The sequence below is a fragment of the Dreissena polymorpha genome, chromosome 1, assembly GCF_020536995.1.
Source record: "Dreissena polymorpha isolate Duluth1 chromosome 1, UMN_Dpol_1.0, whole genome shotgun sequence".
NCBI classification, from domain to species: domain Eukaryota; kingdom Metazoa; phylum Mollusca; class Bivalvia; order Myida; family Dreissenidae; genus Dreissena; species Dreissena polymorpha.
In genome coordinates this window covers 2,915,094-2,937,763 of record NC_068355.1, presented here as the reverse complement: position 1 = coordinate 2,937,763, position 22,670 = coordinate 2,915,094, and the positions used below count along the sequence as shown (strand labels likewise).

At 34.7% G+C, this 22,670-nt stretch overlaps 1 protein-coding gene across 1 annotated transcript in view; it reads right to left on the bottom strand.

The window, feature by feature from the left end:
• LOC127868698 (plexin-A2-like) overlaps positions 1 to 22,670 on the bottom strand; it is a 73,673-nt gene that overhangs the window by 37,424 nt on the left and 13,579 nt on the right. Inside the window, exons 6-14 of the mRNA XM_052410693.1 lie at positions 18,430 to 18,541; positions 17,390 to 17,489; positions 14,536 to 14,652; positions 13,002 to 13,091; positions 11,665 to 11,761; positions 10,462 to 10,616; positions 9,885 to 10,069; positions 9,201 to 9,300; positions 1,687 to 1,880 (exon numbers count right to left, since the gene is read on the bottom strand). Coding sequence (XP_052266653.1) covers positions 1,687 to 1,880; positions 9,201 to 9,300; positions 9,885 to 10,069; positions 10,462 to 10,616; positions 11,665 to 11,761; positions 13,002 to 13,091; positions 14,536 to 14,652; positions 17,390 to 17,489; positions 18,430 to 18,541 — 1,150 coding nt within the window. The remainder of the gene's footprint in view (positions 1 to 1,686; positions 1,881 to 9,200; positions 9,301 to 9,884; positions 10,070 to 10,461; positions 10,617 to 11,664; positions 11,762 to 13,001; positions 13,092 to 14,535; positions 14,653 to 17,389; positions 17,490 to 18,429; positions 18,542 to 22,670) is intronic.

Sequence of the window (22,670 nt, the reverse complement as noted above, 5' to 3'; positions counted from 1 at the left end):
TATATATATATATATATATATATATATATATATACACACATGAACAAAGCAATATGTACACATTTAACGATACAAACAAAAGATACAGAAGGGTTGAAATGCATGTAATGGCAACTTACAACACAACATGGCAATAAATGAGCTCAAAACTGTAAACAGGGTTCTGTTTATAGCGTGGTCTTGTCTTGGACCCCTTCATCATATAGGGTTATACTGGAGTTAAAGTGTATACATTTTGTTGTTGTTTATTTAATTTGTACATTAACAAGAGGTTCAGTATCATGCTATAATGATGTCATTTAAGGAAACTACCCAACCACCTGACAGGAATTAATTTCAACAACGTGAAATCATTAAGTAATGCAACAGAAATATCATTTTATAATACAAATGTAAACTTATGATGCCATATATATTACATATTTCCACAATCAAGTTAAAAATAAAGATTTTATTCTAGTGTATTCACAAAGAAAATGTTATGCAAAAGATGAGCAAAAACCAATGGTGATCGCAAAAGCTCACCATGAGCTTAAGAAGTTTTTTGCATTTTTATAATTTTGGAAAAACAAACAAACATAACCTTGACCTGAATCTCATGTTATGGCTCACTATACACCTTTTTAATTATTTTAGTTTATGTAACATTAATGTGTAAAAATGCTAACAACTAGTGCCATTTGAAAATCCCAACACACTATCACAGTTAACCTTTAAAAGTATTGCTTACTCATTCAATATATTTTATATGTGAAATTGAATAAGGCTTGAACCTAGACACAATGAACATGGCTTATGTGAAATGTTCACCATTTTGTTATGGTTATTGTGGCTGTTAGATCATTTGAAAATCCATCACTGTGGTCTAAAACTTATAACCTCTGTGAACAATGTTCATATTTAATATTTTTAATTTTAGCTTGACTGTTCAAATCATCTTTAACAAAGGTTCACAGTTCTTTGTGGGACCCTACATCTTATAACACAGAATTTCATCACTATTGCCAAGCTACTCACAATTCATATATGCTGCCAATAAAAAGATGTTTGGAAAACTTGTATGTCCCTCTTTCCCCAACTAACATAAATTGTTAAGGTTTTGATCCCCTACATCTAGACAACAGCAAGTAGTACAAGTCACTATATGGCACTTCAAACTGGTTGGAACAAGTGATTTTTTTAAACACCATGTCCATCAGGATTGAATGATTGAATGCATTTACAACTGTCAGTACCATAATGGATTAAATTAACAGGCAATTGACTTATGTCAAGATTGTGTTATACCACAATAATTGAAAGTCTGTTTAATACATGCTTTTCAAGGGTATTAACAGTACTTTCAATGCCTATTGTACCTTTTTAATATTATGTTATGAACACTTGTGACATTGACCTTTCACATGCTGACCTCAAAATCAATAAGCTTTATCTTTTAATTTGAAGTAACCATTGTACCAATTTGAATGGGTTTATGTCAAAAGGTTCTCTTGATATTGTGTACATTGTCAATCCACTGGAATACCAACCAATGGACAATTGCAAAGCCATATACCCTACACAAACACACTTTTTGAAGAGGATTATAGTCATGGCTTTTTCTTGTATAATAGTATGCACACACCACTCGTGTGTAAGGTTATGATAAAACACGTTTTAGTAGTCAGAAAAAAGCAGGACACATACCCTGTACCATTATTAATAGAGGTGATATGGATTCCCTCAAGATCTGTCTCTTTGTTTTTAAGCTTAAGAGTTTCCAGAAGCTTAAGAGTTTCCAGAAGTCTGTTCCCAATACACAGGTTCTTCCCATAAAAGGTTATTTTGGTCCCACCAGCTCTAGGTCCAAAGTCTGGGCTGACATGTGTTATAGTGGAGTTCTGGTGAAAAAAAGGAAAATTACTATATAATTATATGAAAAGTAATACATACTTGTACAAATTTATATAAAAGTATTGTTCAGTGATATTTAAAAAAAAATGAAAGTTCATATCACAACTATATCACAGACAAAAGATAAGTTGACATCAACAGCAACTAGAGGGCCTGAAAGGCCCAAAGTCGCTCACCTGTGATTCAAAGGAACTGACCTATTCTGTGCAGCCCAAGATGTCATTATAACAAAATGTTCTTAATAACTTTCATGACTAGTGAACACCCTGGCAGCCATGTTTTTCAACAGACCAGAACCATTTTCATACACATCCAAGATATCATTTAAACAAATACACTGACAAAGTTTCATGAAGATTCATAAGTCTATATAAGGAAAAATGCCCCGCCCACTGGTGGCCATGTTTTTCAAGCAACTGGAACCATTTTTGAACTTGTCCAAAATATAATTGGGACAAATCTTCTGACATAGTTTCATGATGATCGTACAATAAATACGGCTTCTAGAGTGTAAACAAGGTTAAACTAGAGCTATATAAGGAAAAATGCCACGCCCCCTTGGTGGCCATGTTTTTCCGCCAACCGGAACCATTTTCGAACTCATCCAAGATATCATTGGGACAAATCATCTGACCAAGTTTCATGATGATCGGACAATAAATGTGGACTCTAGAGTGTTAACAAGGTTTTACAAAAGCATGATATATAGCCATATTAGGAAAAATGCCCGCCCCCTGGTGGCCATGTTTTTTAAGCAACCAAAACCATTTTCGAACTCATCCAAGATATCATTAGGACAAATCTTCTGACCAAGTTTTATGAAGATCGGAAAATAAATGTGGCCTCTAGAGTGTTAACAAGGTTTTACTATAGCCATATAAGGAAAACTGCCCCGCCCCCTGGCGGCCATGTTTTTCAACCAACTTGCATCATTTTTTAATTTGTCCAAGATATTATTGGGATGAATCTTCTGACCAAGTTTCATGAAGATTGATTAATAAATGTGGCCTCTAGAACGGTAACAGGATTTTACTATAGCCATACACTGTAACTCCAATATAGTGCGGTCCGTTATAACGCTGTGTCCAATATAACGCGGGGGGTGCTTGGATCCCGTTTTTTCTCCAACCTTCCATTTCTGATTCAAATCCATGTTATGCAACTTCATGTATTTTCAGAAAATTCAAAGAAGCCGGATATCACGGCTTGATTGCTTTATCCGTCCGTGTAACTGATTTTAATTGATTATAGGTTAAACGACACTCGACAGCTAATTGGTGTTAATCTGTTGTGTAATGTCAATAAAGGTGTGAAAACTCGCCAGTCAGTGTTTATTACATGTATTCCCTATACGCGGTTCGTTGCGCTAGTTTTGATAAGGAACATGCAAGCGGGATAATTATAAAATTAAAGTTATTCATAACGATAAAAACATTCTTACATTGATATGATTGCAGTTTGACTCTATAAAAAAGGAGCGGCTGTAAAATAATACTGCGCACAGTATAAAAAAGTTTTTCTGTCATTTCATTATCATTCTAATATTTAGTCATTTAATTCAGTTCGTGTACGAGAAATAAATTAAATAATCCAGACGATTTATTTACATGCTAACGCACTGTAATTGTTAACAGAGATTTACTTTTGCCCAGTATCAGAAAGTCCCCGAAAATCACGTTTTTTGCATGACGTCGTATGACACTATTTGTACATGTATCGTATTGCATTCCATCTAAATTTAGATTCGCTTTTACCAATGAAAGCTCTGCCCCATAATGCACTGTTCTCTTTACACTTCTGAAAAATTGCGCATGCATATTGCGGTGTTTACAAAATTTGAAAACATATTTACCGTCATAAATGTTGAAGATTATTATTTTTGTAAGTGATGTTGTAATTTTATTGGATTATCGGTGTCACGTAATTGTGTATCGTTCGTGGAAAAGACACAGTAACCAACAAAGTTCATTTCTGATTTCTTTGCGTTTTATTTCTGCTTATTAACACAACACAACGTATCCAAAATGTTTGTCAAATACAAGATACATGCGAAGCCCGCAATGGGCCCATCCCGCGAAAGCCAGCAATAATGCGACTTGTGTGTTCGGCCGTTTTTGTAAGACTCCCACAAATCTAGATATAAACAACGAAAGCTTTGATAATTGTTATGTGTACAATTCTGATTGGCTGTGTAACGTCACGTGTCTACATGTACAATTCTGATTGGCCGTTTGTTAAGTCACGTGTCTGCAACATAAATATGACGTATGCAACGGACACTTAACGAATACATACGGGAATTACCGAATATTGACACATACGGTAAGCAAATATTCGTGCCCGGTAATTATAACCCGAGACTATTGATTTGTTGATCCAGATGGCTGCCTATTTAAGATTGTATGAAATGTGGTACAAATTTCGATCATTATATAAATCCAACAATGCCCCAAATGTGCGTTTTGTGTGCATTATGTTACACAACTTTCCCCCTTAATTTGATTTTTTTATATTTTATGATTTAAAAAAATCTTTTAAAATTTTACTATTGAATTACTAATAAAATTAAAAAAACTAGATTCATATAAACACACTCAAATGATGGAAAATATGAAGATAACAATATGATTTCCTTGACAAGCATCTCTGCTGGAATAAATAACATTAGTAATTGTTATACAATTTAAATGTCAATCAAAATGTTGTGTAGAACATCATCTGTTGATCGTTGACCATCTGTACATCTGGTGTCGTCCATGTTGTCTTGAAGTTGTAGCTCGCGGCGAATAAGATGTTTCATTGAAGTCATTGCCACCGTCATGAAGATAAGTCGATTGTAGGTTCGTCCGTGGCGATTGGAATGCGTTTGTTGATTCTGCTCTGCTTTCCGATGTTTAACTTGCGTCGTCGATTGTCGTTTCCGTTGTATTCATCGTTGTTGTTGTTTTCGTTGTCGTTTGTACTTTTGTTGATGGCCCCAGCGTCTTCATTTCTCTCGGGACATTAAGATCTTCTATTGGCCATAATGCCCACGAGGTATTAACTATAGCAGTGTTCTCCTTGATGTCTTAGGCCTCGGAAGTATCATTCCAAATGCGTTATCTACGCACGTCAAACAGTTGAACGGCTGCATCTACTCTATAGTGTTTAACGTCACAAGTATTGTGTCCAGTGTTGCGTCACTTGTTGTCCTTCGAAATCTTCTGGCGTTGGTCTTCTTTTAGCGATAGAACCAGGTATTCACTTTGAGAGTAAACGCCGTGATGTTCCATTCTAATTATGTTGTTTGTTTCTTCTATTGGTTGTGGAAGGCGTTGTCTCGCGAAGTCGCTCTTCTTCGGCGTTGTCTTCAAATCTCGATATTTTTATCTGCGTCGTGGTGATACAAGTATCAGTTGTTCAAAATCATGGCAAACATTTATAAATATCCCCTTAGTTATTGTTAAATATCGTCATGACAACTTACTGTGATATCTTATTCAAAAAAATAAATTCTTTACAACGAAAAAATATTAGTCAATTCCTCAAAACATACTTCGGATAAGTACATGACAGTTTGACATCTGACAAGCCATTTACTTAATATGACTTGTGTACCGCCTTAGGCATAATCATTTTACGCACGTGCAGCCGGTAAATTTTTGACAGGCGCGCGCCACTTTATTGACCTAGAGTAATGGGTAATGATAGACGTACCTGTTCATATCATGGTTTCATAAACCTCATCTTTATCACTATAGTTTTGCCGTTGGGCATAGATTTATTGACATGTTTGACCTGTGCACTTGTAAAAATGCGCAAATATGACAAGGCAGACTTTTATATATATGCATTCATAATATAAGAAAACGTATCGGTATACTTCAAAATTCAGGTCTTTGATCCTAATCGAACTACTCAAGTAATTCTTATGCGACATCGCATCTTCTGTCCATAGCGTAATTTGCTTCGATGGCACAGGGATAGATTCTCTTACTCATGAGGACGCTAAGGTTATCAGAACCTCGGGCTCGGTATGTCCGAACGCTGATCAGTCAGCCGTGCTCATAAAATATAATTGTAACCCTTAAACAATTATATTAGACATTTAATGCGTACATATCGTTATATTTTCACTGCGCTATACGCGTCAGATCGCATTAAATTCTTACTTAAAATTACTCAAGACCTTCAATATTACCGATATCCTACATATATTTGCAATCAACATAATGACGTATATACATATTTACATAATATTTTTTTTAAGTGTCTGCCCTATTCATATTCGCAATTACCATTACTGTTCTTATTTCCTATTTCTTTCTTTTACAATTCTGAAACTATTTTTAAATTTTCCAATAATTTTATTTATTCGTCCTCTTTAATTTTCTTTATCATTCTAATAAACAAAACCCGCCTTATTTTCTTTATTAAAATAATAAACAAAACTGTTTTGAATACTCTTATTTTTCTCGCACATTTTAATTTAATGAAAATTTACAAACATTCTAACAATTTAAAATGTATTGGTATGCAAAAAAACCCATATGTCCGTACATAATCCTATATTCTAACAATACCAAAAATATATATATAAATTCTTTAAATACTCTCTGTGTGTACACCTTTAATTTAATGATTTCCATAACTCATAAAAATAATGTAAAACTCAAATATCTCTTTTTATTCTCAATTCACCGTTATTTATAAAAATGTACCGATAAATGCAAAATTGGCATGATTTTGATATTTGTAAAATTTGTTCGTACATAATTTATTATCAACACTATTATTTTTAACATCTAACTACATTAAATTCTTTAAAACAATTCTTAAAAATTTCGTTGTCATGACGCCTTTTACTTTAATTTTCTACTTTATAAATTTTGAAATTCCCTCTCCAAGTTTGCCATAATTTTTTTAAACAACTGACCTGAATTCATGTCGCGTTGTGGTTGTGATGTTTTCATTTTTTCGGCACGTGATCGCACTTGTGATCGTACTACGGTCGTATCCATGGTACACGGCTCCATAAAATGTTCTGTGTAGCGTAATTACACATTGTTCGTTGAAATCACACAGTAATAACCAACAAAGTTCATTTCTGATTTCTTTGCGTTTTATTTCTGCTTATTAACACAACACAACGTATCCAAAATGTTTGTCAAATACAAGATACATGCGAAGCCCGCAATGGGCCCATCCCGCGAAAGCCAGCAATAATGCGACTTGTGTGTTCGGCCGTTTTTGTAAGACTCCCACAAATCTAGATATAAACAACGAAAGCTTTGATAATTGTTATGTGTACAATTCTGATTGGCTGTGTAACGTCACGTGTCTACATGTACAATTCTGATTGGCCGTTTGTTAAGTCACGTGTCTGCAACATAAATATGACGTATGCAACGGACACTTAACGAATACATACGGGAATTACCGAATATTGACACATACGGTAAGCAAATATTCGTGCCCGGTAATTATAACCCGAGACTATTGATTTGTTGATCCAGATGGCTGCCTATTTAAGATTGTATGAAATGTGGTACAAATTTCGATCATTATATAAATCCAACAATGCCCCAAATGTGCGTTTTGTGTGCATTATGTTACAATCGGATTAACATGCACGTAATAAAAGCGGTTATCGATACGATGCGGTTTATATGCATGTATTTTCGGATGACAACACAGCTTACACTTTACGACCCTATATTATAGGCTATACTATTGATGTTGTTATAGCCCCTGCAATAAATGAGCTCAAAACTTATAACGCGGATCCGTTTATAACGCTGTTAGGTGGCTTAAATGGACCCCGTCATCCGCGTTATATTGGAGTTACAGTGTATAAGGAAAAATGTCCTGCCCCTTGGCAGCCATGTTTTTCAAGCAAACATAACCATTTTGGAACTCATCAAAGATATCATTTAAACCAATCTTTTGACCAAATTTCATGAAGATTGGACAATAAATGTGGTCTTTAGAGTGTTCACAAGGTTTTACTATAGCCATATATTGCCATTTAAGGAAAAAAGCCCCGCCCCTTTGCAGCCATGTTTTTCAAGCGAACGTGTCTATTTTCGAACTCATCAAAGATATCATACAGACCAATCTTCTGACCAAATTTCATGAAGATTGGATAATAAATGTGGCCTCTAGAGTGTTAACAAGGTTTTACTATAGCCATATAAGGAAAACTGCCCCGCCCCCAGGCGGCCATGTTTTTTCACCGATCTGGACCATTTTCGAACTCGTCCGAGATATCAATGAAACCAATGTTTTGACCAAGTTTCATGATGATTTGGCAAAAATTGTGACTGCTAGAGTGTTCACAAGGTTTCTCTATAGCCATATAAGGAATACTGCCCCGCCCCCTGGCAGCCATGTTTTTCAACGGACAGGAACCATTTTTGAACTCAACCAACATATCATTTAGACAAACATTTTGACAAAGTTACATGAAGATTTGGCATCAAATGTGACTTCTACAGTGTTCACAAGGTTTTTCTTTTTTTGACCTAGTGACCTAGTTTTTGACCCAACATGACCCAGTTTCAAACTCAGTCGAGGTATCAATAGGACAAATGTTCTGACCAAATTTCATGAAGATCAGACAATAAAAGTGGCCTCTAGAGTGTTCACAAGGCAAAATGTTGACGACGCACGACGGACAAAATGAGATCACAAAAGCTCACCATTAGCACTTTGTGCTCAGGTGAGCTAAAAAATAAAAATGCACAGCAACGATAGGGCAGATTATCAACACATTTTTCTAAAAATATAGAGTGTCCATATTAAGTACTATAATAAGAATGCTAATAAGCTTTAAATGCATAAACATGTTATTTATATAATACTTCTCACTCTTGAAACAAGAAACCGTCGAGACGGGTGATGCTCCCCAAAGTTTTTTTTGTCACAATATTGCCTTATATATTCAGATAAAAGGAAACGTCTAGTAGTTGGGGGGACAAGAATTGCACTATATGTATAATGGAAAATTTCAAAGGGCCATAACTCTGTGAAAAATCATCCGACCCGAACCCGCTGATAATATGCACATCTCCACTTGGTAGTGAAGATTCCCATAAAGTGTCATTGAATTCCGGTCATTAGTTGCTGAGAAATAGCCCGGACAAAAATTGTGCACGGACGGAAGGACACACAGACAGACAAAGCGGCGACTATATGCTCCCCCCAATTTTTTTGGGGGGGAGCATAATGTATTAACCATATGGGATTGAATTAAATAGGTAACAAATGATTTGGGCAGCCACAAAAAGCAAGGAATTACATTTAAGGAGCACACAATTGTGTCTTACCTTCAATATTGGTGAAAGAGTTTCAAGTGTGGAAAGTTGTCCAGAAAGGATAAATGAGGTGTTGGTTCCATTTGGTTTCCCATTTGCTACACATTGGAACCTGTGAAGAATTTGAACTGATATTTGTTGATTTACTAGATAGATACAATTTGACTTAACATGAAAAGCAATTTTTGTCAGGTGTATTGTTCAACACAAGATTATTATTTACATGAGTGCATCATTAATATACAAGAATGAATGGATCTTTCACATTTTGTCATGTCACACTATATTTTTCAAATATGATTTCAGCAATTTTGTTAGTAAGTGTGGCTTTTGTATTATAACTGACACATTTGCTGGACAAGTTTAGTAAAATAAGGTATGAAAACTTTCAGAACTTTTTGTGCTTATAATTGCACACAAACACATTTGGTTAATTCTTCATATTATTTTTACAACTGTCATCAGTTTATCTTAATGATGTAGCTTCAGAGTCATACTCAAACTGGAAAGTCTGCAAACATGAAATGAATGAAAATACTCAAAAAGTTATCTGAAGCATGTGTAAAATATTGGTAAAGTATATACAATTGTTTTTATCTGAAAAACACAAAATTGTAATACAAATAACAGTTTAAAAGGTCAGGTCATCTAAAACAGAAAAAGAGCAGATTCTTTTATCAAGTAATTTATGCTCACCCAGTTCGAACTGCATCTATGAAATCCAGAGGATCATCAGGTGCATATATGTAATTGTTTATATGTGAGTCACAGGATTTTCCTGACACTATCACTGTTCCTATTGTTTCTCTGAAGAGACCAAACTCTCTACCCATCAAGGTTACTATCATTTTACCACTGTATGGACCATCTTTCGGTGAAATCTAGAGATCATCCAAAATAAAAGGCAATACAATTGTACAAGTTTTAAAAAGAAATCATTAATTTTCTTAACAACAGTTGAAGTTGCAATGCAACCAGTGGTCCAGTTTTTGCGTAGGCATTGGAAAAATTGACAATCTTTTACTGTCAAAAAATTTATAAGCAAATAATAAGAAAAATACAAGTGATTATTCTCAATTTATTTTGATTTTTATTCTTGTTCAAAATGGACACACTTTAGCATATCAATAATAACCTCTTAAAAAAGTAAACTACAGTATTTTTTTAATCTATGTAGAAAGATTATATCTCTTAAAGTAAGTTCACTTTAAGTCAAGATTCAATATAGCAGGAATTTTTACTTTTGAAATTTTGCTATACTTAATCGCAATACCTGCGTTATGGTCGGAGCCCCACAAGATGCACTACTACGGTTCTCATAAAATGTGCATCCATTTTTTAAGTCCCAGGCACATTTGTATCTAGAAGTGTTCAATGCCTTGCAGTAGTTACAACCTCCTGCCAACTTGGCGCAGTTGTAGATTGTGACTGGAAAACATAAAATACATTTTTAAACTTTGTAATGTTAAAAGGTATTTATTTTACCCTTTACCACTCATATACGCATTTTGACCTGTCTGTAGTCCATTAGAAAATACAATTAAATAAAAGACCTTTATCAAAAGATTAAAGTTTTAAAGACTTCATTTCTTAACTTACGATACAGATGAGCAGCAAACAGCATACAACCTGAACAGACTGCAAGTTACTCGCAGGCTGTTCTGGGTTTATGCTGGTTGCATAAAGCAATTTTCACTTTGCCTCTGAGTTGGAAAGGGTTAGCATGATTCCATGTGTTTTTATGAAGAACAAAAACATATTTCCTTACGTTATGGTTTTCTTTTGGGTTGCATCATAAAACCTTTCAACAGGTTTTTACAACGACAGAGAAATGGCACTAACCAAAACTTCCTTTTTTGTAAAAAAATAATTCTGATTTTGTTCTATTGCATTACAATTAAAATCTTAATAACATTTAAATAGCATACAATAAACTTTCAATTTTTACATTCAGACTCACACTATATGTCTAATATATTACTCTGAAATCATTATTATATGTTAGCATAAAGTTTTGTGTTTTTTTCAAAGATTGACTATTTTATGGACTCATTTGTTCATGGGTTTCTGATTTTGGAAAAAAATGGAAGTCGCTCAGGTCATTTTCCGATTTGTTTGTGGGTTGAACCGTCCACAAAATCAACAAAATTAAATGTCCCACAAATAATAATAATTTTACAGTTTTTATTTACTGATTCCATGTCATTATTTTTTCTTGTTAGCCTTTTGTACAGACAAAATATCAGAGAAAACAAGCAATTATATTGTTGTTCGTACTGTTTATATCAATACCAATCTTGTTGGATTCTCTGGATGATAAATGTCTTTCACAACTCATTAATCTTATATTAATTTTGAGTCAAATATAGTGTTTTCTATAAAACATATTCATTGCTCTGTTTTCAACTCAGTTTGTGTAATGCATCTGAAGGAAAGAAATAGCAAAAACCTAACATCTGTAAAATATCTTGTATACCTTTATTGTTGTTATAGTCATCCAGATCCACCCACTGATTAGAACTAACTTTAGAGTACTGCACGCCAATGTTCTTGTGAATTTTGCTGACATTTATCTGCAGAAATATTGTATTATTGCGTAAATAACTAAATCACCTTTATAGCAAATATAGACAAGACTATTGCCAAGCAATATATGTCCCCTACCGGCTCCACCATTGTCAAATTATTTTTTTTGTTGCCATATCAACCAATATTTTTGACGTAGGAAAAAAATGAAATGACATGCATAATGTCCATATTGCCATCTATCCATGTTTAAAGTTTCATGAAAAAATATGATGAACTTTTAAAGTTTTCGCAGGATCCAGAAAAGTGTGATGGACTGACGGACTCACTGACTCACGAACACACAGAGCGCAAACCATAAGTCACCTCCAGTGAAACCGGTAGGGGACAATTACAATAAAAACATGTAATCTAAATAAATTTCCCGTACAATTCAAGTACCCTTGAATAGATTTAAGTAAAAACTATGTGGATTTTGAAGTTAGGTAAGATAATTTTGGTGGATAGGAATTTGATATTATAAACAACACATGTTTACAAATCAACAATTGTTTTTTCAGAAAGAAGACTAACACCCAAGCACCTCTACTCTAGGTGAGCTGTGTTTGAAGGAAAATAACTTAGGAACGTATGGATCACAGTTTTATATAACAGGAAATGAAACAGTTTCATGCACATTAGTATGTTTGAAGTTTACATATAATCAAATGAGAAAACTTTTAACATTTTGTACTGCAGTAAAGGCCCATGACCATGTTCATGTGCATATAACTCAGTAAGCACTGAAGTGAAATGTCTGCCTTGAAAATCTACAATTTATTACGATAACATATTTCAATTTTCATTCAAATAACAAGAGAAATTTAAAAATTGTCTAATTAACAAAATAATATGATTTATATAAAAATCAATACCAAAGGGGCACATTACTCCAAATAAACGGGTCATTGTATTGAAAATTGTGCTATGCACACCAGCACTTCATGGTGATGACATATTTAATGTTTCACTATAGTTGCTTAAAAGATTTAGAAACTATAAATATTTGCTGAGGACAAACAAATGGACAAAAGAATAAACCAACCAACTGACTTACTTGAATATACACCCCTGAAACTTTGGGTATAATTAATATACTACAACATACATTACAATTAATGCTGATGTAAGAATGTGATCAAAAATACAAATGTACAACAAAATTGCCAACATTTTTAGGTGTCTGAAATCACATAATAAATACTGCAACTATTTAGCATTAGCCTGCACATTTTATGGACCACTTACTGATATGGTCATATTGCACATCAGTTGAGATGAAGCTGCAATACAAGGGGTCCGTCCAAAGTCTACAACACTCAGTCTAAACTCAATGTTCTGTAAATAAATATATGCAATCACAGATTGTTACAAAGTGATGTACCAATCAAACAAACTGAAGCAAAACTGGTGATTTTATCAGAATGATATCTGAACCATGACCAAGATGTTAAATTTTGATCCCTGCTCAAATGATCTTTCTAAAAAACATTAAGACATGTGTTTCATATTCAGTTGTAAGTATTACTTGTAGACAACATTATAAATAACAAGAGATGTGTTTGTCAGAAACACAATGCCCCCTATTGCGCCGCTTTGAAATTTTTATATATTTTTTTTTACCTTTGACCTTGAAGGATGACCTTGAACTTCCACCACTCAAAATGTGCAGCTTCATGAGAACGCCGCTTTGATTTAAAAAAAAAAAAATTCCTTTGACCTTAAAGGATGACCTTGACCTTGAAGGATAACCTTGACCCTGAACTTCCACCACTCAAAATGTGCAGCTTCATGATAATGCCGCTTTGATTTTTTTTTTTTTTTTTACCTTTTACCTTGAAGGATGACCTTGAACTTCCACCACTCAAAATGCGCAGCTTCATGAGAACGCCACTTTGAATTTATTTATTTTTGACCTTTGACATTGAAGGATGACCTTGACCTTGAAGGATGACCTTGACCTTGAACTTCCACCACTCAAAATGTGCAGCTTTGTGAGAACGCCGCTTTTAATTATTATTTTTTGACCTTCACCTTTCACGACTCAAAATGTCCAGCTCCATGAGATACACATGCATGCCAAATATCAAGTTGCTATCTTCAATAGTGAAAACGTTATGGCCAATGTTAATGTTTTTTTTGGACGGACGGATAGCCTGACATACACACATACTGACTGACGGACAGTTTAACTGCTATATGCCACCCTACCAGGGGCATACAAAAACTTTTCTAAATTGAGTTAAGATTGTGTGACACATTTAGAACAAGAGCTGTGTTTGAGAATCACAATGCCCCCATAAAGCGCTTTGAAGCCATATATTTGACAGTTGACCTTGAAGGATGACTTTGACATTGACCTTTCACAACTCAAAATGTGAAGCTCCATGAGATACACATGTATGCCAAATATCAAGTTGCTATTTTCAATTTTGCAAAAGTTATGACCAAGGTTAAAGATTTTGGACAGACAGACACACACATAAAATGACAGACACACACATACAATGACACACAGACAGGCAAAAAATAATATACCCCCGATAATTTCGATCTGGGGGCATAAAAACAGTTGGATCAATTCGTAAAAAAATATGTTTTTTAGAAAATCATATGCATAGTACAAAAAACAAGAAAGTGTAAGATGGTCACCAACTTAAGTTCAGATGACTGACAATCTTAATCAAATCCATCAACAACCACCCAGCACACATACTTTTGAAAATAAGGAATGACATATATAAAGTTCATTCTGTAGACACACCCAAAACAAAATACATACACTTGAATTGGTGAGTACATCGTTGATCACATTGATTTTCAGTGAACGATTGGTTCCACTCGGAAGGTAGAGCTGGTCATCATGGTTTGAGAGCTGTGGGCACTTAGCATTGCTTAACTGTAATTTAATTAAGATACATTTAGCATTTGTCTTGATTGTTCATTTTATAAGTATGTTTGAAAGAAAGCCTTGATGAATGTCAGTTTTGTGTGTTGTTCCAAAAACAGTAATTATGCATTTGGTAGCAAGTAATGAATACTAGCTAAGTTGAAGCATTTAAATTACCATAACCAGAGCAAGATTTCTTTTTCAGGGGTGGTATTCCAGAAGCATCTTAAGTAAAATTTTATTTTTATCCTTAAATTGAGAATTTTTCTTAAGTGTTTTATTTCCTACTGCAATAGTTAGGCATCGAAAATTACACCAAAATAACATCCTAATGTCAATGTTATTTGAGGAATACCAAAAAACATGCATGTCTTTATTTAGAAAAGAAATACAAAACATTGTAATATTGAACTTAGCTGAAAATATTTAAGAAATGACTTAAGATGTTTCTGGAATACGACCCCTGATCACTTTTTCAAATACAATCCTAAAGTTATAAACATGCACTCTGAATGAAATTAAATTTGTATTCATTTAAAGCCTCCATGTAACAAAACTAGAGCTTTGTCACAGACGTGATGAATACCCCCACATGCCGCAATGACACAGAATATTTTGCATGTTGTCTTCACCAAAAACAGCGGATACCATGCTAAATATTTAAAACGCACTACGTGACCCTTGGACCTAGTTTTTGACCCCGCATGACCCATATTGAACTTGACCTAGACATTATCTGGATACAACATCTGACCAAGTTTGGTGAAGATCGGATGAAAAAAACTTGATTAAGAGAGCGGACACTTAATACGGACCGACAGACAGACAAGCTTACTCCAATATACCCCCCTAAACTTCGTTTGTGGGGGTATAAAAAGTCTCCACAATCAGTATAGCGATTTGTTAAATAGTTCTTCCCTAAATTTCATAGGAAAATTATAGAATACATATAGCATCATTATGAAACATAGCATGCTATAGGCTGAATAGCATTCAAAACAAGAAATGTGTTTGTAGGAAACACTATGTCCCCTTCTGCGCCGCTTTGATTTTTGTTGTTGTTGACCTTTGACCTTGAAGGATGACCTTGACCTTGAACTTCCACTTCTGAAAATGTGCGACTTCATGAGAACGCTGCTATCAAAAATGACCCTGACCTTGAAGGATGACCTTGACCTTGAACTTCCACCACTCAAAATGTTTAGCTTCATGAGAATGCCACTTTGAAAATTTTTCATATATTTCTTTGACCTTTGATCTTGAAGAATGACCTTGACCTTGAAGGATGACCTTGACCTTGAACTTCCACCACTCAAAATGTGCAGCTTCATGAGAACGCCGCTTTGAAACAATTCAATTTTTTTTAACCTTGAAGGATGACCTTGACCTTGAATTTCCACCACTCAAAATGTGCAGCTTCATGAGATACACATGCATGCCAAATATCAAGTTGCTATCTTCAATATTGAAAAAAGTGTTTGTCAGAAACACTATGTCCCCTTCTGCGTCTCTTTGATTTTTTTTTTTTTTTTACCTTTGACCTTGAAGGATGACCTTTACCTTTCACCACTCAAAATGTGCGGGTCCATTAGATACACATGCATGCCAAATATCAAATATCTTCAATATTGCCAAAGTATTCATAAAATGAGCAATTTTGGCCACATATACTTGATCTCTGACCTTGAAGGATGACCTTGACCTTTCACCACTCAATATGTGCGGCTCCATGAGATACACATGCATGCCAAATATCAAGTTGGTATGTTCAATATTGCCAAAGTATTCATAAAATGAGCGATTTTGGCCACATATATTTGACCTCTGACCTTGAAGGATGACCTTGACCTTTACCACTCAAAATGTGCGGCTTCATGAGATACACATGCATGCCAAATATCAAGTTGCTATCTTCAATATTGCAAAAGTATTCATAAAATGAGCGATTTTGGCCACATATATTTGACCTCTGACCTTGAAGGATGACCTTGACGTTTCACCACTCAAAATGTGCAGCTCCATGAGATACACATGCATGCCAAATATGAAGTTGCTATCTTGAATATTGAACAACAAATGCGTTTGTCAGAAACACTATGTCCCCTTCTGCGCCGCTTTGATTTTATTTTTTTTGACCTTTGACCTTGATGGATGACCTTGACCTTGAGCTTTCACCACTCAAAATGTGTGGCATGTGTTTGTTTCTGCGCCGCCTTGAATTTTTTTTTTACCTTTGACCTTGAAGGATGACCTTGACCTTACACCACTCAAAATGTGCGGCTCCATGAGATACACATGCATTCCAAATATCAAGTTGCTATCTTCGATATTGCAAAAGTATTCATAAAATGAGCGATTTTGGCCACATATATTTGACCTCTGACCTTGAAGGATGACCTTGACCTTTCACCACTCAAAATGTGCAGCTCCATGAGATACACATGCATACCAAATATCAAGTTGCTATCTTGAATATTGAAAAAGTTATTGCAAATGTTAAAGTTGGAGCAAACAGACCAACAGACAGACAGGGCAAAAACAATATGTCCCCCACTATAGTGGATGGGGGACATAAAAAGAAGACTAACATTGTATTCTGTCTTGTTAAAAATGGTTCCTAGCTATAGAGAGTAAAAGAAGACTGAACATTTTATTCTATCTTTCACAAATGATCTAGAAATGTTATTTAGGTTAATTATTTTGAACTTAAGTTGGCACAAAAAGATTTAAGATAAATCAAACCTACACTGACAGCATGTTGACAAGATGCATTCGGTGGAAGACATTGTCCTTCCAATGGACACCAAGTACATTGGGCACCCTCAGTGCTTGTGCACTCCCCACACCTGATAAGATGCAAAACTTGTGCATAAACATGTTTTCACAAAACAAGTATTTACATACAAAATGCCAACGCAATTCATGTCTACAGCTTTACTTAAATGATTGATTTTTATTGCTGTATTGAGCTGAGTGGTATTTACCTTGCCCTTGACCCAACTTTCTTGTAAAGCAAATAAATTCAATGGATTTTTTGTATAATTGCATCTTTCCTAGTATTGCATCTAACACATTTTGAACAATTGGATACTGCATGTCATAAAAGTACTAACACTCAGGTCTTAAACATCCTTTTCATATTTTTGTTTAATTTATAATTAAAAAATTGTGTGAAAATAAAACATGCATATACTTGTTTTTTATTTATACTTTTATTTCTTATTTAAATAATTTCAAAACAACATAATACGCAAGAACAAATATACACACAATACAAAATATTTTACTATAGTTATAGTGGTCAATTGCTGGTAGCAAACTTATGCAATTGTTTCAAGTATTTATAAACATGCCTGTTGTTTAACTTTTTTTTACAACTAATCATTTCTGTCAAATCAATACCCAATTGGGTCATGCGTAAATATCTTCTTGATATAGAGTTAAGTCAGGGTTGCAAACATATGTGTATTATCGGGACCAATTAAATTGGTAATTTAACAGGCGCAAATAATACATTAATAAAATTTCAAAGTTAGTACTCTGTTGTTGTTTTAAAATCAGATCTAAGTTTTGTTTTTTATATTTGACTGCAAATCTGATGGAATCATTCACCGTATGTGTAGTATCCTGTCATTTCTATGTATAATAGTTCTTTTAAGCATATAAACGCTTTGACTGTAGGCATAATGGGGATAAAAATAAATTCAGAAAAAAATCAAACAGCGTTGATGCAAGCAGAGTTTTATCCAAAGTAGTAAATATAATTACACACAAGTTTAAACTTACTTCGTGAAGTTTACACATTCATAAATGAGGAATGGAGCATCAGTCAGCAGAATGGTTTCATTATTCACTTTGACACCAAACTCCATTCGTGTCAGTGGAAAATTGTTTTGAACTGGAACAACAAAAAAACAAAATTTCTACCACCAACACATAAGGGATAATTCTTCATATCATTATGAAGATTTAATTTAATTTCACAAATGATTAGACCAAACAAAAAAAAAGTCTTGGTTCAGGGAACCCGACCGATCCTATTTTTTGCCCCCAACCTTAACAATTTTTTTGGTCAGCGGAAAAAAATCAGATGGCGATGTTTTTCGCCAGCACGGTACAAGTTTTACCTATAGGGCATTGTATCCTAAAATGACAGATCCATTCTTGTACGCTTTATAAACATGGCAGCGTCTACGTCTCTAATGTTGGCGATTAACATCGCAAATTGTGACCACAAAAAAGACTGTCAGGTTTTGAGGGTTACCCCAACCTCATCAACAGCACTGAGATTTTGTACGAGCTTCATGGGCCGGTGGATGCACAACGATATGGCATTAAATTTCTTGTGGGAACATCATTGGATGGGATATCTTTCTCGGAGGTACTCGTCTCATACATTTAACCGGACGTTTTTGTAACATTTTGAGAGATAACTTTTATGTTGAAGGGTTGATTTTTCTAAAATTTCATCTCAACACAATTCGGTTCCCAAGTTATAGATTCATCCAAAATATTTGCTAAAAGTCGATGTTTACATGGTTAACATCGATGTTAACATGGTTAACACCGGAATTGAAGTACTAAATTATTCACTACTAAAATTGTCCGTTAGTGTTAACATTACCCAGACGTTTGCATTTTGGTAGATTCTGTTCCAAACACTGCTTACTAAAACAGGAAAATGTTAGACACAAAATCATCAATGATAAAATAACTGATGTCTAACACCGATTGGAATAAATCCATCAACTTACTTCAAAATAAGTCAAAATTTAGCGCATCTAAACTACAGAAAATAAAAATCTAATTATAGCACAATGCACATATCTCTCTTTTGTCCATCCGTGACTTTTCTGAAGTTCACCAGTGACTTCCAAATTGGGCCTTACTAAATATATACTGTTTACTTTGCAATCATTTTCGCGGTTTTTATACATACTTAGGACCTGAGTGCACTGTTATGAATACACCAAGACCTAGCTAATGCCTTACATGGGTCTCTGTGAATCCACTCACCATGTCACCATGTATACATGTTACTGACAGAATTGGCAAAAGGCAAATATGTACTACAAAACAGACAGAATTCGCAAAAGGCAAATGATTACAGAAACAAGTGTGCTATGATTGCCCTTTAGTGCTCACCTTTGTTCATGGGCACTTATGGCTGAAAAATACTTCAACAGGTTATCTTGTTTTTTATCACACATGGCCCAAATTAAAACATGATCAATACATTGTCAAGATAAACATTCTGAACAAGTTTGCGCTACAGTGGTAACAATGTTTTTCTAAGATTTGACCAGTTGATTTAGTTTTTCTATGCACATTACCCAGTTTTAAACAGAATATGTATTGCAAAAATCTACATTCATCAAGATTGAATAATGACTTTTGCCTTGGGAGTTGTAAAAAGTTTATTTGAAGATTTGACATTGTGCCATACTCTTTGGATGCATGTAAAATATATTTGATCTTAGCCTAGAAAACGTAAAAATAAAAAGAATGACCCAATGTCAGTAATAAATATTTTAAATTAGGTGATTAAAAATGTTTTCATAAGAATAGACCCAGAGACGTAGATTCTGAACTCAAGTAACCAAGATTTGAACTTGGCCTAGGTATTGTTGAGATTAACATTCTGTCCAAGTTTCAGAAAGGATGAGTAATAAATCAAGTCTCTGATGTGGTAAAAAGGGTTTTATTAGAGAGGACCTGTTGACCTTGATTTGGATGCAAGTGACCTAGATGGAAACTTGGCAAATATAATGTCAAGATATAAATTCTGTAGCAGTTATATCAAGATTGATTAATGACAAGGGCTGTTTGTTAAACATGCATGCCCCCCATATGGGCTGTCAGTTGTAGTGGCAGCCATTGTGTGAATACGTTTTTTGTCACTGTGACCTTGACCTTTGACTTAGTGACCTGAAAATCAATAGGGGTCATCTGCCAGTCATGATCAATGTACCTATGAAGTTTCATGATCCTAGGCCTAATTATTCTTGAGTTAACATCAGGAAACTATTTAACTGTTTTGAGTCACTGTAACCTTGACCTTTGACCTAGTGACCTGAAAATTAAAAGGGGTCATCTGCCAGTCATGATCAATGTACCTATGAAGTTTCATGATCCTAGGCGTAAGCATTCTTGAAGTATCATCAGGAATCCATTTTACTATTTTGAGTCACTGTGACCTTGACCTTTGACCTAGTGACCTGAAAATCAATAGGGGTCATCTGCCAGTCATGATCAATGTTCCTATGAAGTTTCATGATCCTAGGCGTAAGCATTATTGAGTTATCATCTTGAAACCATTTTACTGTTTCGAGTCACTGTGACCTTGACCTTTGAACTAGTGACCTGAAAATAGGGGTCATCTGCCAGTCATGATCAATGTACCTATGAAGTTTCATGATCCTAGGCGTAAGCATTCTTGAGTTATCATCCCGAAACCATTTTACTGTTTCGAGTTACTGTGACCTTGACCTTTGACCTAGTGACCTGAAAATCAATAGGTGTCATTTGCCAGTCATGATCAATGTACCTATGAAATTTCATGATCCTTATCGTAAGCATTCTTGAGTTATCATCCGGAAACCATTTTACTAGTTCGAGTCACTGTGACCTTGACCTTTGATCTAGTGACTTGAAAATCAATAGGGGTCATCTGCCAGTCATGATCAATGTACCTATGAAGTTTCATGATCCTAGGCCTAAGCGTTCTTGAGTTATCATCTGGAAACCATCTTGTGGACGGACCGACGGACCAACTAACCGACCCACATGTGCAAAACAATATACCCCCTCTTCTTCGAGGGGGGGGGGGGGGCATAAATATAGCCTCTCAAGTGGTAACACGAGTTTTCTTACATTTAATCAGTTTACATATTTTTTAAAAACACATGTCAAACATTCAAACTTGGCCTAGATTTTGTCTTAATACACATTCAGACCAAGTTTCATCAAGATTGAGTCATACATTTGGTCTCCAGAGAGGTCAAAAGGTTCTTCAAAAATTAACCTTGTGACCTAGATAATAACTTTTTCAACCCAGATTGGAATGTGGTCTAGATTGTAATAAAAATGTGGGTTTGTATAATATTTGACCTGTTTACCTAGTTTTAGGACGAACATTCTTAGATTTCAGTTTTGACTATATGTTTTCTTTAAAAAAAAAACAAGTCTGACAGTTTTATCAAGATTGAGCGATAAATATGACCTCTAGAGAAGTAATGAGGTTTATTTACGTTTATACCAGGTGACCTAGTGACCCAGATTTGAACTCAACCTAGATATTGTCCAGATAAATATTCTGACCAAGTTAAATTAAGATTGGATGAAAGATGTGCCTCTAGAGTAAAAACAGCTAAAAGCTGACAACATTCTACGTACAGCAGATTACACCCAAAAAAGTAAAAAACAATAGCTTACATGAACTTAAAAATCATATAGTTTTCTTAACTATGAGTTAAATTAAATATTTGATCATCCGCCCAAAATAATTAATTTTTCTTTTTATTGTATGCTTTGGTACAATAAAGAAACAGGCACTTGCAAAAAAAGCTTAAATGTCTTAGTAAGTGTATAAGGACATCATCTAAACATGCGCTAAAAACGTCTCTACTTTTATGAGAAGGTTATATCACAAGGTTTAACAATAGACTTATAAGGAAAACTGCCCCAACATCTTATTACCATACTTAAAACAAGAGCACCACATAACGGGTGCCATGCTCGGCTGCGGGTGCATTTTTAAGAAATGAAAGCTTGTCAGAATTTTTTTTTTTTTTTTTTTTAGAGGTCACAGTGACCTTGACCCTTGACCTAGTGACCCAAAGATGGGTGTGGCGTATAGAACTCAAGGTGCAGCAACATATAAAGTTTCAAAGTTGTTGGTGGAAGCACTTTGATTTTTGAGCCAATGTTCAAAACCTTGACAAAATGTAAAGGTTTTAGCACGACGCGGGCGGCAGACAAGACATGACGAGCTGGCTATGACAATACCTTTGGTTTTCTCCAAAACA